The sequence below is a fragment of the Astatotilapia calliptera genome, chromosome 19, assembly GCF_964374335.1.
Source record: "Astatotilapia calliptera chromosome 19, fAstCal68.1, whole genome shotgun sequence".
Classification (NCBI taxonomy): domain Eukaryota; kingdom Metazoa; phylum Chordata; class Actinopteri; order Cichliformes; family Cichlidae; genus Astatotilapia; species Astatotilapia calliptera.
Genome location: NC_137440.1, coordinates 31807200 through 31823622, shown reverse-complemented (window position 1 = coordinate 31823622; position 16423 = coordinate 31807200). Strand labels below are relative to the sequence as shown.

Genomic DNA, 16423 nt, shown 5'->3' with positions numbered 1-16423 from the left:
AAACGTTCAGAGCTTTTATTTTCGTATCGGTGGTGCAGATATTTCCCCGGTGCTTGCACTCCCATTCGTCTGACCTAGAACAATGTGTTTGGTTAAATGGTCCTCGGTTTATTTGTGGTGAGGTGCTGGCCCGGCACTGGCCCAGAGCCCCTCGTTGGCTGATCATTAATGGAAATGACCTGGCAGACCCCAGGATTGCTGCATTTCGTGTAGCAGTATGCAATAATGGTAGTCTGGCACGTGAGAAAGTAAAAATGGATATTTTGGTGCCAAGTGATTACATTTTTTCTTCTTCTTATTAATTACTTTTAGATTTTGGCCTTTTTCATTAAGTCAAAAACCTTCTGATCATCTTAATATAACATTTTTTTTTTTAATTTGAAGAATTAACCACCTATGGACCACAGTTTGCTACATAAAACTGCTGAACTGGGTTTCACCTCTCATGCTAGTGTGGGGTCTACGACCCCCTACACAGCGTTAGTATCTGTGACTGAGTCTGCACACTGGGACTTGTCACACTAATCTCTTTAAATGTTATTATGGTAAACCGGTTTGCATTGCAGATATTCAAAGATGATTGCTTTAGCCTTTTTTCTTCTGTAACTCTGACTGGAAACATTACTATGCTAGAATTATTTTCAAATTAGCCTTCACTGAGAATACTTCTTGCTAAAGAGGTCCAACATGACATAATAGATAAACCATGGCAGATATTAGCGGTGTTGATCCACACCTATCCACGGGTCAGTGGATGTGAATGTTCTTTTCAGATTCTTATCTGGGATCTACAAATCTGATCCCTCTCCTGTAGCCGACCCCTTCATAGTGTCCCAACATTATCCAGCTGCAATCACATATGAGCAAAGTGAGGACTTGGTTCTTTAACCTCATCAATCTAAACACAGCTCACAGAGTCAGCGTCTCGCCACAGGGAGCTCAGATACACGGATGACTTCACCCTTAACTTTAGTTCCATCTCTGCTGGGCTTAATAAATGAATTTGAGGCCAGTATGAGGAGCCTAATGGAGTAAAGGGAGGGGCAAATTCCCCAAGAAGACCCCCTCAGGGTACAGAGACATTGATCTATCTCATGGTGTGTTAAATTTTTAACTTCTCTCACAGAGAGGAGTGTTGATCTTTTGGCTCTGTTTTTGTTGTAGATATGACATGATTTATAACTGGACCTACTGCATTCACCCAGTTTTTCTCACCATGGATATTAATTTCAAAATAGGGGAGGGCCGTGTCTTTCGCACCATGTGGAATTGCTCCCCACGCTCTTGGCTAAATTCAGACCCTTCATTTGGGAAAAGAATCCAGTTTCTTTTCCTGATCGTCCACTTTTGCGTGTGTACCCGTTAACATTACTGATATGACAAATACGTCGTAGTGACAGGCTGAAAAATGGAGAGGTCGAGAAAACGAACCTTTAAATTTTCCCAGAAGTCCAAATGTTTCTTTTAGTACATGGTTCAAAATCTCAGTGAATGCTAAAAGAACCTATTATCCATTGCTAAACATTTCAGTGCAGTCCTATCCGAGAGCGGCAAATAGTTGCATCTGAAAAAGGGATTTCACATGGATAGTTTATCTTAACAAACTCTCGGATGTGGAATCCCCATCTATCTGTCTGCTTTGTTTTTGCCAGACCTGACGTTCATGCCTCCAGAGATATGATGCCATCATTAATCATTGTGTCTTGATTCATGGTTTATTGCTCAGTTTAGCATACCGTATTATTTAAAACGATTCTATTGTAAGGGTTTTAAATTTGAGCCTTCTATGCCTGCTTCTTCCATCAAGAGCCAGGGAATCATTGCAGGGTTGTCACGGCATAAACCAGATGCAGTAGATCAGCTATTCTGGGATTGTTTTTCCAGCCTGCTGGTTTGCTAGTGCTTTAAAAGTGCGTTATCACCTAAAATAGTCCTTGTGTCTGGAAGAGATGCATTGGATGTGGCCTTGCTGTTGGCATATTCAGTGCTGGCCTGAAACCTGCTCTTAATGGAGATGATAGCTGTTTAGGAACAGCTTTCTGTTTATTGCAATGACCAGACTTAAAAGCTGAATATTTCTTTTTTTTTTCTTTGGTTTTGTTCTATTTCACATTTTTGTTAGTAGCAAAAGTAAAAAGGAAACGAGCAGTGAAAATACATGAGACTGAAGGATGATTGGCCACTCACGAAACGGAGGATGGGAGATGTTTTAAAAAAAGATGTGCTGGTTTAGAATACATAGAAATCTATGCCTAAATGCATTTAGCTCATCATGCATATCATGAGAGGGAAGAGCTGTTTTCAATTTGCTTGATCCTCTTTGCAGCTTGATAATATTTTCTGTCTTGATACACGATACCGACAGCATAAACAAAAAAAACTGTTGGTTTTATGAAATCCCCTTTCATGTGTAAATACAAAAAAACAAACCAGACCAAAACAAAGACATGTAGCATTAGATTTCACTGGGAAGCACAATTACAGGCGCAGCACTCTTGTCCTATTTGCCAATACAGTATTTTTAATGTTTAAGTTGGTAGCCGACAAAAAACACAGCTCGTACGAGCTGCTTTAGAGGAATGACAAGATTTTTTTTTTTGTATTCTGCATGACAGCAAGTTTAGATTTTAAAACGGAGGGAAGTGATGCCAGATGTGATTGGGATACTTCACAGTTTGGCCAGTTTTTTGCAGAGCAGACAAGATAATTTGTCTTCCATCACAGACTCTTTCATCTCGCATTAGCCATGTGGCTGAACATTTGCTCAAGTTGTGTCCTTCACAGGACTTTCACACAGATGACAGACTGATAGAAAACCAAGGACACATGCATGCAGGAAAAATAAGATGCCAAGTATTATTTCTGATTTCTCTGATATTGCACAATTCTTCTTTCTCTTGTGAATAGATAAGGTTTTGATTGCTTAGGGAGTTATTGCATCGAGCAGGGCAACACAGTCAACACAGTGTAAATCTCTGTCAGTGAATAGCTCATTCTCCTGCTTATCCTGAAGTTTACTAACGGACTCTGGTTAGCTATTGATAGCCACCTCTTTGTGCTTTAGCTGTGCTTCAAAGTCCACTTTACTCCAGTGCAGCATTCATGCCTCTACTGTGCATGAAATTCTGCCGTGCGTGTCTAATTTTGGCCACCTCTACATAATATTATTGTGTTGCGGAGTCCTGTATAAGCTGTAGTTTCTCTAGAAAAAATGATACAAACACATAAAACAATGTGTAAAATAAAGAAAAAAGCAATCTCATCATACGAGTATTTGATGTTTTTATTTGCTTTGCACAAAAAATACATAAAAACAATTTTTTCTTCAGAAGGAAAAAAACATTCACAATGTGTTATTGGCAGAAGTCTACAAGAAACGGATATATAAATGTTCCCACAAACAGTGCTGTTTCTGTTTTGGACTGTTTGCATAGAATTCAAAATTTATTGCTTGAAGAACTTATTTTGGTTTCTAGATTTTGTACCATGACCCGTGGCGCTCTTAGGAATTTGACTTCTTCTGGGTTTTGTGCCACATCCCATCCCGATAACTCCCCAACAAAGCCGGAGTGAGGCTCGTCTCGACGTCTCCTCTGTAGGTTTGAGGAAAACGTATGGACGAGTGTTTCACGCGTGTTTCACGTGTGCTTCCCTTTGCTCGTGTGCCAGTGTGTGAGATACAGCATGCATTTTTGCGTGTTGGGTGTATTTGGGTAGAAGGTAGTGTTTAAAGCCTCATCAGAACTTTTGCTACAGTAATGATGTTTCTGGTCCTCCTTCTCCCTCAACACCCCCTGCATATGTGGAAGTATCAAGTTACCCTTTACCACTTTTCTTCTCGTGCACTGCTCACCAGAGCATTGAACGCTGATTTGCAGCTAAGAAAACAGCCTGCTTTGGCTTCTTTTTTTTTCATTTTTCTTCTGAGGTCTTGGACCTGTGGCCTGGCTTGGTCGGTAGCCCAAACTGCCACCACTGGCTGGCTTTTATTGGAAGCAGGACTAAGTGTTTGTTTTCACTGCCTTGTTGGGAATGAGAGATGGGGGGTACCTTGGTCTACCATTGAGTGGGGCCTCTCAGATGCGTGCGGAGTAAAATTTGCCCTCTGCACACAACAGATTGGCAAGCACGCCAAGGCATCGCAGCTCCAAGGACCTTGGATTCCAGTCGTTGCGTTTCTTTTCTTAAACACAACAATCTTAAGTCTTAACAGCCGTCGTCAGTGCCGTGATGTGTGGTTTGAAGAATTAAAATAGCTAAGGGGAAATGTGAAAAGGTTGAAAATGTCAAGCTCTTAGTTTAACATGAGACAAAGTTTAATTATTAACTTAAACACTGGATCTGCCTCTGCAAAGGGTGATTGCTTGGAGAACATTAACTTTGTTTATGTGCCCCCTTTTCAAACAGAATCACGCATACTTTTTAGTAAACGCTGTGGATCACAGTGCTCTAGGAGCATATCCTGTGCCTTTACAAAGTGTACAGTGTTCATCTGTGGTTTATTATTCATTGTTTGAGATTCTGCATTCCAAAAAAGCAGATATCTTTAGATTTATCCGAACATAATGAACAAAACAATATCCAAATGTGATGATTTCGTCTCCGATCAGGATTCTGGACAAGATGAGGCCCTTATTGCTCTCTATATTCCAAACCTTTAGTAAAGCCTCTCCGAGACATTTGGCTAATCTCTGGTTTATTTGTGCAGTTTGTCCATCACCTGAAGGACATCGTCAAGGATCGAAGGACCCAGGTCGAGGCTGAATGAAAAGCCACTGTCCTCATCCTTTTGTTGTCCCGTAGTTTTGTCACAGGTCTCATTAAAGTCTTCATCCCCATCTGAACCTGTGCTGCCCCATCTGGAGCTATGAGTCTGATTGGAAGAAGTATTATTCCCTCTTTGGTACCCATCCTCTTTTTCAGCATCTACATTTCCTTTCTCGCTGTCCAGCAGGGGCAGAGAACTGCATTTCTTCCTTTTCTGGGAGTTATTGTGCTGGTGGTCCACAGACAAGTCAGGGGTCTTTTTGCTCTCAGTCTCGTCCAGATTCAGACGAGGCGGCTTTGGAGGCGGTGAGCAGGCCAGAAAGACGTTCTGCTCACTTCGGGAACTTTGTAAAAGCAGGTTGTGACTCAGCTTTAGAAAAGACAGATCTCCAAAGCTGTCTGCATTGTTTCCAATATGAGTGATGTGGCGGAAATCGGCGAGCGGTAGGCTGATCATGTTGACAGACAGAACCTCCTTCCTCTTGGAATTCCTGCTGGACCAGCGTCCAGAGGCTGGATTTCTGTGCAGCGATGCTCGGAGTGGCATCCTAGCAGATCTGGTTGAGATTTGCTTAAATGTTTCAGTTTAATCTTTTTTGTTTTTAATGTATCCTCAAAAGTCTTTGTAGTCTCTTTCTTCTTTGTTCAATTTGTTAGGAAGTTTTGATAATTAAAAGCATAACTCCATCTGCAACGAAACACAAAAAGAGAGTATTAACATTTTAACAAATAACAGTTTGATACCACATTTCCCGCAGCAGCATGTCATCCAGGTTCTCTCTTATTCATGCTAGAACATGAAGGAGATCTGTGCTTGTGTTTGTCGTGTTTTTCAAAACCAGATGTAAGGATTTGACTGTGTCTGTTAGCTTTTTTTAAATTCACATCCATTGTGCAGCGATTGCACCTGCTAGCCTTGATTTTCATTTAATGAAATGCAGCAATTATTTGGCAGCGCAGGGATGTTCAAACAATGCTTTGAACCTTTCATTTACAAATATTTACTTTTCAAATCCCCTCTTTTCCGATAAATGCAGGTGTGGTCTGCTGCACGTCTTCCAGAGGAAGTCTTCTAGTCCATTTAAGACTTCCAGTAAGAGAGTCAACAAAATAAATAAGAAAAAATGCCAGAGTGGTAATTGTTATCCTGTATGCGGTGCATTGTCTTCACTTTCTCACAACCTCTGTCAGAAATTATGATAATAACTTCACTTTAGAGCACATGTTTATAATTTCCTCAGAAGTCTAAATAACTGGGATACAATTAGTTTATTTTGCTGTGGTGTGAGAGGTATGCCCCGAGTCTGGATTTGAAAGTTATTTAAGATAAAATCAAATACAGCTATTCCATAAACAGCATCACACTCTAGGCATTATCTTAGAGGATCAATCTGTTTTTAATGTCTTTTGGAGGATAATATAATCTTGAAATTTCATTTCCACCAACAAAACCTAAAACCTCTTGGTCACAATGACTCGAAAAAACAAAACAAGAAAGCGTTTTCACTTTCCGTGACCAGTAATGATTTTAGTGAGCGAGACAGAACTCAGTTCATCAACGCAGGCACGCCGATTAGATAATCTCCTCTGTGTCTGTGATTTTTAAGCCTCCCAACAGCTTTGCCCACAGTTAGATCTGTGTTCGTGACTTGAAACACTCACTCTGTAAATTTGTAAACCACTTCGGCAAACAGGTTTTGTTGGCCTGTAAAGGTTTTATCGGCACTTTAGTAGCAGCGGGAGATTGGAGCGCGCGGACTCGACTGCATTCCTTTCCAGACATGTCAGTTTGGCCAAGGAGGAGTCGTTGGGATTTTAGCCATGAGTATCGTGTTCAGGAAACACTTCGTGGCCAAGTTAAAAACTAAAGAAGCTCATTAAAACACATTGGCCAAGAAACACGTTTTAAATGATGGTTCCGAACGCTCCATTAATTACACATCTCGAAGACTGATAAGGACTCAGTCTGCTGAAAACTTTAACCACAATTAAAATAACTGATGTTAAGATCTTTTTCCTGCCGTGCAGTTACTTTAGTGAGAACTATAACAATAATTAGACAAAAAAAGAAAAGATGTTAGTTTTTACCTGTCTTGCTGGGAAAATCAAGGATAATTGAATCCCACACACACGCACACCCGTCTCTGCCAGGAAGCTAGGCTGTGTGTACCTGCACACTCTCACAAACCTTCCTTTGACATGACGGGGCTTGTCAGCTGTTACAGACAAGATCTCATTGAACCACCTCGAGACACAGAAACAATGTGAGCTACAACAGTCTTTTCCTCATCGTAGAAGAAAAGCTAAAGAAAGTATTTATGTACCATTTCTTACCCTTCTCTGCTTCAACGAGTGTTTTAGATAATCCTCGCAGAAAGATCTTTTTGTGTCTGGCTGATGAAAGTTATCTTCCCCTAAGTGATAAGCCAGGTGAGGTCAAAGTATAAGATTGTTAAGAGATCCAGGTATTTCTTAGTTGACATCTGAAGTCATCCCACCTCCAGTCAGGAGATTATATCATCCTGTTTGCGGAGTGAGTTGGCCTTTTAGTCGTAGGTGTTACAGTAAGTCCTGCTGGTTGATTGGCTGCACCCATCACCTGCGGGTGAGTCGGCACAAAGCACGAGCTCCCGGTTTAATTCCCATGACATTGAGAAAGGCAGAAACTGCCGTGCACGACTTATTCTTAAAGCCGAATGGTGTGACTGAGAGAAAGGAAAGGGGCGACGTATAGTTTGAAGTTTGAAGAGGTTGGTCATGTACAACTGATTGTGTTTTAATAAGAGTGTGTGAGACTGTTATAGATTGTGTGCTTATCTGGGGAAAAAAGAGGAAGTCCTAGTAAGTGAGAAACCGGTCAGCCCTAATCTCTGTCTTATTGTCCCTCTATTCTGCTGATTTCCTGATTTCCTGTCTGTTGTTGAGTTGAGCCCACTCCAAAGACTCTTCTGCCTGAGTGGAGGCCTGTAGCTATTCTGTGTAATCAAAGCTCAGTATCCCACACAGACATGTATGAGCAGGCACGCTGGATTTCACAAGAGGGATCACTTGCTGCATTTCTAATTCTCACGCCTCCAGCGTGTTGTCTTTGCTATGGAATGCTATAGTAATGGATAACACAAAACTGTGTCAGAGCAGAAAACGTTTGTGCGCTCGCTGGAACGTGTTTGCGTAAAAAGGTTTAAAGCCTCAAAGTTTCAGTAACACTCACTGCTACGCACTTTGATTGTGAGCCTTTTTTTGGGACTATTATCTTCTGAACAGTTGTATCTACCTGCGTGGTGATGTTTTAAAGATAACATATTTCATAATGCTGAAATATTGCCATGTGTTGGAGAAAGCTGTAGATCTGTGTGCAGTATTTGTTTGTTTTTGCCTTCCTCCCCAACCCTAAACATGCCGGGCGTGAAGGACAAATCGTATTTTTTAAGCGCTCCTTTGAAATCGATCCAATAAACAACATACGTCCCGCCCTCATCCTCTCTGCTGCTCTGCAACTCAGGACCAGAACAGTCTGCAAGAGCAGACACAATTACTCACGCAAATGAAATTATCATAACATTTACCCAAGGCCGAAACAGAACATTTTTGAACATCCCTCTTCTGAGAAACCCCCTCCTTCTTCCACCTACAACCACAAAACTGCTTTCATGCTAGAAGACAATCAGGGTGAAGAGCTAGTGTTATCTGTGGTATTTGGGTATGACCTCACAAGACCTGCTGTCTGACCAAGGTTGGGCTCAGTTTGTTAGCGGTGCTCTCATGCTATGTAGCCTCTGGGCTTATGCGTTTAGCCCGAACTGGATTTCTGCATAAGCCTCTTTTCTAAGGCCTGACCATAGTGGGCAATGTGGTTTGATGCAGCTATGCCGGGCCTGAAATCTGGGATGCTGCATGTTTTTGTTGTTGCAGGATAAAAAGTGTTTCCAGATATTGCTTTGACTGGCGCAACGATTCCAAACTGAGGCTTTGGTGGATATTCTTTTGGCTCTTTGTTGTATGTACTTCAGCTTCCGCTGATCAAGGCCCTCAGACAGCCAGCATTTAGAATGGATTTACTGCAAGATTTGGCTTATTCTTTTATATGAAAAAGCTTTTTTGTTTTATTGGCAAATACTGGACATTGGGCTGTGATCAAATTCAGCGTGCAATACATCAATGAATTAACCAGATTATTTAGCTTGTAAGACTTGTTAAAGTAGTCATTCCCACCTGTCTGTATTTTGTATAAACAGTTTCTAGTAGTTTTCCTTTTATCATTTCTGGTGGGAATGTTTAAATATGCATTTGTCATCATCTTCAGCATTGTTGTCGCTGTTCGTCTGCAAAGTTATGACTCAGTGATTAGCCGTCTGAAGGTTTTCCAACAGAAACTTGGCTGTGGGATTGCTAAGAGGAAGTGCAGACACTCGCTTGCATGATTCCAACATGACAGAGATCTGACACCGAAGCCCAGGTGTTACTTTACTGAATACCAAGCGCACACTCACCAACACATATGACGTAGCTAACAGTAGCTTCTAATCAACACAACAAAGTCACGTCAGGTCCAACACAGTAAGCGGATGGCTTGCCTGGGTAAAAACAAATATTCTCTGATGAGGTAATGCACTGCGGTGCCAAATGTCACAACACAATAAAACAGCTGGATTATTTACGTTTTGAGGTTTTACACCAAAGTTTGTCAGTCAGCGACAGAGACATTTAATGTTTTTGAGTTTTTCATTTGTGCGTGTGTCTGTCCCGGTATCATGATTGTCAAAGTCAAACGTGCTCAGAAAAATTGAAAAATAAAGTGAGTAGAATTTGGTCATCCAAGGTCACTGAGGCCTGATATTCTTCCCATTCTTGCAAACACAATATTTCAGGAGCACCACGAGGGAATTTCATCATAATCAGAATCTTTTACTGTCGTTATGCCAAAAACACAGAAAAATCATATGCTCTGCTATTCAGTGCAAGGAAAGCAATCTAACTATTCCCAAAAAATATAAACCATTTTAAAAGTGTTTCTGTTAACTGATACATGATAAACAACATAATATGTACGTGTATGTGTGCTCGAGTCATTATTAATAGCACAATTTTAAAATTTAAGGCAGTGCAACCTCATAAAAAGTTATTTGTTTGGGGTTTTTTTTGGCCATAAAGGAATAATTTTTACATTCATTATTACATAGTTTGCAGAAATATCTGATTGGTGGCATTTTATGTCTCAAGTCAAAGGTCAGCTTCACTATAACATAATGCTTTATGACACTTTTTTGCATATACCAACTCGGGAGCAGAAAATTTCACATTTGGTCAGACACAAAATTGCCTATTAACCTTAACGCAATTTCATTGTTCTTGACAATGACAATAAATAAATAAATACTAAATACTAAATATTGCCCTAAAAAGCAGCCTCACCTCTGTCAGTGCGCCCCAGGGTGGCTGTGGCTGCAATGTAGCTGCCATCACCAGTGTGTGGATGTGTGGATGACTGGATGTGTAAAGCGCTTTGGGGTCCTTAGGGACTAGTAAAGCGCTATACAAATACAGGCCATTTACCATAAAAAAAATTGTTGGACCTACACTACATACTGTATTACTTTATGAATATGGGCACACTGGGATGCATTCTGCAGTTTGATTGGTTAGTGGAAGCTTACACTCACAATGTGATAATGTAGGTTTGACTCGTGGCACTATTCTACATTCAAAAATGACCCGAGGATGTTTAACATATAGTATGGTGCTGCATTGTCTTTCATTCAGTTTCCTTTAACTCATTACCAGATCTTTTAATAAGGGAAAGCTATATTAGCATTACTATTATCATATTATGTAGTTTATGGTTGCAGTTTTGTGCTTTAAATAGTACTTTGCATTCTTTGTTACACAGAATATTGAAGACAAAATTGTTATGGATTTTTTGTGTAGTTATTGCAGGATTTATTCCAAAGAATTTCAAAACCCATAAATTTGGAGGTATCAGTAAAATCTGAGGAATGTTATTTCTCCTGACACTGACTGATTAGTAATTATTGAATGATGGCTGTGCGTTTTAGATTAAACTGTAGATTTGTAGAGTTAATGTAAACAATACATACTGAGATCAGTTTTACTGGTTTTGCTTACTTTACACATTAATTAGTGTAGATAAGGAACACATGCACAAACAAAGTAAACAGAAATCTGCAATTGTTGTGCCATTTTCTTTCTTTTTTTTTTCCTTGTGTAATACCTCGGCTCATTTTTTGACATCTCCAAGGTTCAGATGGTGTTCTTGCAGTGCCCTGGCCTCCTTTGTTTTAATAGCAAATCTGTTGCAATCAGAGGGCTTTTCCAGGAAGGCTGGAATGTGAAAGACATAATTTTGCTTTTACAACAATGTATTCTTGGATATTACAGAAACCAAACCCCCACATTTCCCTATTCAAGGATCCCTGAGCTCATCCATCATAAAGAGAAATGCCAGGGCACCAGGAGTTCAGGTCTTTGCTGCCATTTCTCTTTTCACTGTTTATATCCTTTACTTTTACAGATTCCAAAGGCACTTTTCTGACTCCACCCTGCACGCTTCTATTCTGTTGAATACTGTGTATACCCATGAGCGTAGTTATATAGCTTATATGGGGTGTTTGAGTACAGCAAAGCTAATATGATTGAGCTGATGAGCTAATATAATTACAACTTTAGCATTTTAGCTTTCGTTGTATTTTTTTAAGTCCCAGAAATGATTTAGATGACAGACTGGAATTATTATCAAACATTATGAAACTTCGTTAGCTACCTGCATCCATATACTGGAAGGATGCAATGCACAAATACACATGCTCGCTAATTAGTGCTGATTAGCAGATTAAAAATATAGTCACCAAAACTGAGCCACACAGGTCTTGTATGGTCTCTGCCATAGCAGGCAGTAATAATTATTTGATAATTTCATTAAAAAAAAAAATGGCATAAACACCACAAACATAGTTGAGAAATCCAGTTCAGTGACTTCAGTTAGCTTAGGTGAGCAGGGTCGTGTCCAGGATTTGTTTTGTAAATGGGGTGGCACAGGCGAATCAAGAACAAAAAGGTTTATTACTTAAAACGTGGTGCTGCACAGTGTCCAAAATATAGTAGAAAAAAGAGAGTATCCCAAGTTAGAAATACTTCAAATACAAGTATATTAAATTTGTACTTTAGTAAAGTACTTGAGTAAATCTACTTAGTTACATTTCTTATGGCTCTCTCAATACTCTCATGCAAAGATGTTGGACATTGTAAGACTGGCAGTACACTATGCCAATGACATTGGTATTGGGGGGCACCAGCATCCTGGTGCCACCCCATGCCCTGTTCTGGATACGCCCCTGCAGATGAGACCTGGTAGACAGCTCCTGTAGCTGTCAGTATACCTGGCAATGTGGAAATCAAAGCCGTACCCTTAATTTTAAGCCTCAACAGTATCCAAATGGACAAGTTATATAAAAAAACCAAAACAAAAAACACCCACAATACAGTTATGAAAGGTTCAACATTTGTCTTTCCATCATTATCGAGCAACAAACGTATTATTTATTTTCCTGTTCCAGGCCGCAAACATGTTTTTTAAAGCTATTACGTTGAACTCTATTGAAGCTGACTTGGTGTTGGTACCAGTCATTCCAGCAGCTATGTTTTTTTTTTTTTTGCAGTTTAATTTGGCTGCTTTGATCAGACGTACATTTTCTGTCAAATAAAGGAAGTTTGTGCATTGCATGAGAGGGGCTAAAAACAGGAAGTACATTTGGGTCTCGACCTCTGTGGTTTGTTTGTTCTTTACTTGCAAAAGCGGTGTAGTAGAACAAACCTTTGGGGTTTTATGTCTGCTGACTTCTGTAATGAATGTTGATTAATCCGCTACCATTTAGAAAGCTTAGGTTTTGTCTGCACGAGAATTTCACCTCGGCTCCAGTGATGCATCTGCAGTAAGGCTGCCTCTTTGTTTGTGTTAGCATGAGCGCTTGGGTACCTTCACATACACACACACGCCCAAACGATCTCTATACTGGTATTTGCCTTTCATAAATCACAGCTCGGTGACACACACACAAATACAGAAACACACACTACGCCACCACACGCCCGCCAGTTAAATAGTTCCTTGATTAACTTCACCGCAGTGGATCAGAGCACACATTTTAGCTGGGACCACAGAGCAGGCTTGTTAAAAAACCCATTCTTAAGCTTTGGAGGACTTTAAAGTCACCTCGGCACTGCAACCGTCTAGTTGAAGACATGTGATGCTTTATGGTGTTAATGAGTGATCCATTTATCAAATTTGAATTGGTGAGCCGTCAAGTTGCAAGGTTAAAAGCTGTTAAGCGTGAAATGGCAAGATTTTAACGGAAGCTGTTTTGAATAGATGTAGTTTCACTTTACTCGTGTCCGCGCTTGTCTGTCTCTATTAAATGTACAAACACCTTTTCAATCACTTGTCCTCACACGCTCGGCGATCTGACAACTTGTGCTGCGGCCACCTGCGCTCCTGCCATGCCTCCTGCCGTGTGTGGGAAGGACTTTTAAGAGCGTGTGTGTGCTGCTTGACTCACAGCACTTGTGGTGATCATGATGTCATTACTGGCCTGGGGTCAGGCTGGGGTGTGCTTTTTCGAGGCCTCGCCATGCGCTGATGTCACGTAGCTAATCCTCAGCTTGTTTATATGTATGCATGTGCGTGTGTGGTTGTGTGTTTTACTACTATTCCACCTCAGCGGTGGCCTTGAACCCTCCTGTCTTGGCTTTGTACAGTGGCCCATTGTTTGTGTTTTGTGGTTTCCCGCTCACCCCGGATCTTGGCGTTAAGGCACCAAACACCCACCCGCCCCTACACACACACTTGCAGACACACACAGACATAGACATGCACATATGTACCCACCAAGTGTTTAGTTACAGAGTGATGCACTGGCTAAATATGTATATTGTAAGTTAACACCCGAGGCAAGGAAACTTCCCTCATTCTGAGAAGAAATGCGTCACACTGCCCATAAAGCACCTGTTAATGCACAGAATTCCCCTACATCATTAGTGTCGTGCAGTCTGCCCATGATGCCATAATCATGCTGGGCTGAGAAAAAGGCAGACCAGTTCTAAAAGTTTTCCTGGTGCACTTCAGCATTGTGCCCAGTAGGGGGCGTAGCAGAGTATGGTTAGATTTGCTGTATAGGCAGGAGGATTTCCACAGCTTCTTGTATATTTGCTTGTGTTTTGTTTAATTTTAAGTTACAAGAGTTGTTTATTTACCTAATAGTGTTCGCGTGATATTTCATAGTTACGTGTCAGACGGGGGCTTGAGCTCACGTTATTGGAATGATAATAGCAGCTTTCCTCAATCCAGGGGTGGCGTAGGGGGGAGTGAGGGTAACGTCCCCCCTCACCGACCCTCTCTTTTTTTCTTCTTCCTCCACACTAGACCCTCTTTCTCCCCAGCACACGGATGCTGGAGTCCCTATGATATTTTCCAGATGCCTTAGCGAGTGCATCGACAAAACTTACCACTCATCAGATCACTCCCCGTCCTTAATGCACACGCTCACTCTCTCCTGCAGCTCACTGTCTTGTTAAAGAGACACTTCCTTGGCCCAGCAGACTTCCTTGATATAATCTGTTCAAAGAATGGCTTTCTTTGTGTACACGTGGTCTTCCTTCCTAATCAGTGATGGGATGATGGTCTCCATGAGTGCCTATGTTTGTGTTGCACATACAGTATAAGCACAATCCTGGTGAATTTTAAATTGAAGTTGTCAGATTAAAAATTTTTCTTAAAGTGTTTTCTCGTTTCATCACAGTTTCTTGTTTCTTGTGTTTCGATCTTGGTTGACCGGTGTGTGGCATTGGTCATTGCACAGATGTTTGTGTGTGTGTGTGTGTGTGTGTGTGTGTGTGTGGGTGTGCAAGCCCTTTTGGGCTGTGTTCCACCCTGCTTGATTAGCCATTAGCCAGTGGCTGCCCTCTCTGATTTCCCCCCACAGTATGATAATCCGTCGCCATCATCATCCAAGCCAAAGCCCTGCCAGCAACTGCCAGGCCCAATTCCAGCCCACATTTTAGGTTTAATGACCTAAGGCAGTGGAATTACCCCATCACAGTTTCTCTGTGGGCTGCTGTCTCATGCATGTTCACCATGTCGTCATGCAAATGTTAACTGAGATGAGAGCATGTGTCCAAATCTGCCTCTCTGCGCCGCACTCAAAGGCCTGGTTGTGAAAGCAAACAGAAACTGGACATTGACTGCATTTTGGTTTTTTTGCGTGTGTGTGTGTGTGTCTGTGGTCAGCTTTGAATGAGCAACATGATGTTGCGTGTCTAACACAGTCATCTTTCCTCCACTGGAGGCTTTCTGTGTAGAGTTTACATGTTGTCGCCACGTACTCCAGCTTCCTAGGACATGCATGTTAGGTTAAGTGGTGATTCTAAATTGACCCTAATTGGTGTGAATCTGAGTGAATCTGATTGTGACTTGTTCTCTCTCTCTGTCTTTTTTCCTTGTGTTAGACTAACAAACTGTACCTCTCTTCTCGCCCATGTAACAGCTAGGATAGGGTCCAGCCGTCCCGCAGCCCTGAATTAGCCAAACGTTGGATGGCTGCCTTGAAGGACTGTTGTCATGATCTAAAAATCCAAGATGTTTGGCTTTTCTTACGACTCTGTCGCAGGATCACAGGATCGCTCCACAGATTTTACACTTCAAGTTCAGCTTACTTGTGAGGAGGACTGCACAGACATTTTTTTGTAGCTTTATACGTTTTTTTGACAATTCTGAGAAATAGAACTCTCAGTGATACAATCAGGATTATCACTGTTTAAGCTTGGACACCATACATTTATAACGGGAATGCTGCTCACTGATGAAAACGCTGCTGCTTATAAATAAAATTAAAGGGTTTTTGTGGCTTGAACCTTAAGTAGAACTAAAAGTTGATCTGTCATGAAATCTGATAGAAACTACTCTGTTGAATTGATTTTCTAAATCAACTGATTGTCTGGTCTATAAATAAATCTTCTTATGAATCTTGTTTTTGTAAGTCCTACTAGTCTGTGTAGCTCTGTTTCACATTATGATAATATCCACTTTTTTGTTATCACCCCTTTAGGCTTCCCTGTCCAATGAGCGTGACTACGAAAGCATTGTGATGATGAGGATGAGGCAGGCCGCCGAACGTCAGAAACTCATAGAACAAATGCAGAGGGAAGACGAGGAGGAAGCTGCCACGTCGTAGCACCACAGGACTCAGCTCGTTACCAGCACTGTGAGAAATATTAGATGTAATCCTGCATCAGGCTTTAGTTTCATAAAGCCTCTTATTTGTTTTTATTATTTTTTTGTATGTAATGTGATGTGTGGCAAAATAAACAATTTTCATAAACAAACAAAAAACAGTTTTTGTGTCATGGCCTTTCCTGAGAAGAGATGTGAGAACCAGCAGGGTTTGATGCACAGCTGGGTAGTGCCAGATAGTAGATACAAATTTGGAGATTTAAAATGATTTAGACTGGAATGCATCTTATGACTATGTAATTGCACTATGGTGTGTGCATTACAGGCCTCTGGGGATTGATTACTGGTCTATTGGTCTAAGCATCACTAAGTACTAATACATTTCTAGGTATTTTTTTTGACAGAAAGTCTTTATTT

At 41.0% G+C, this 16423-nt stretch overlaps 2 protein-coding genes across 2 annotated transcripts in view; one reads left to right on the top strand and one right to left on the bottom strand.

Moving 5' to 3' along the window:
* The window catches only part of dnajc17 (DnaJ (Hsp40) homolog, subfamily C, member 17), a 34233-nt gene extending 18068 nt beyond the window's left edge, over positions 1–16165 (top strand). The window contains exon 11 of the mRNA XM_026151924.2: positions 15882–16165. Coding sequence (XP_026007709.1) covers positions 15882–16007 — 126 coding nt within the window. The 3' untranslated portion in view covers positions 16008–16165. The remainder of the gene's footprint in view (positions 1–15881) is intronic.
* LOC113011998 (cdc42 effector protein 3) lies at positions 4299–6997 on the bottom strand. The gene is made up of 2 exons (XM_026151925.2): positions 6856–6997; positions 4299–5455 (listed from the first exon to the last, which is right to left on the bottom strand). Exon 2 carries the CDS (start codon positions 5312–5314, stop codon positions 4697–4699), a length of 618 nt encoding a protein of 205 aa, XP_026007710.1. The 5' UTR covers positions 5315–5455; positions 6856–6997; the 3' UTR covers positions 4299–4696.
* Positions 16166–16423: the final 258 nt, after the last annotated feature.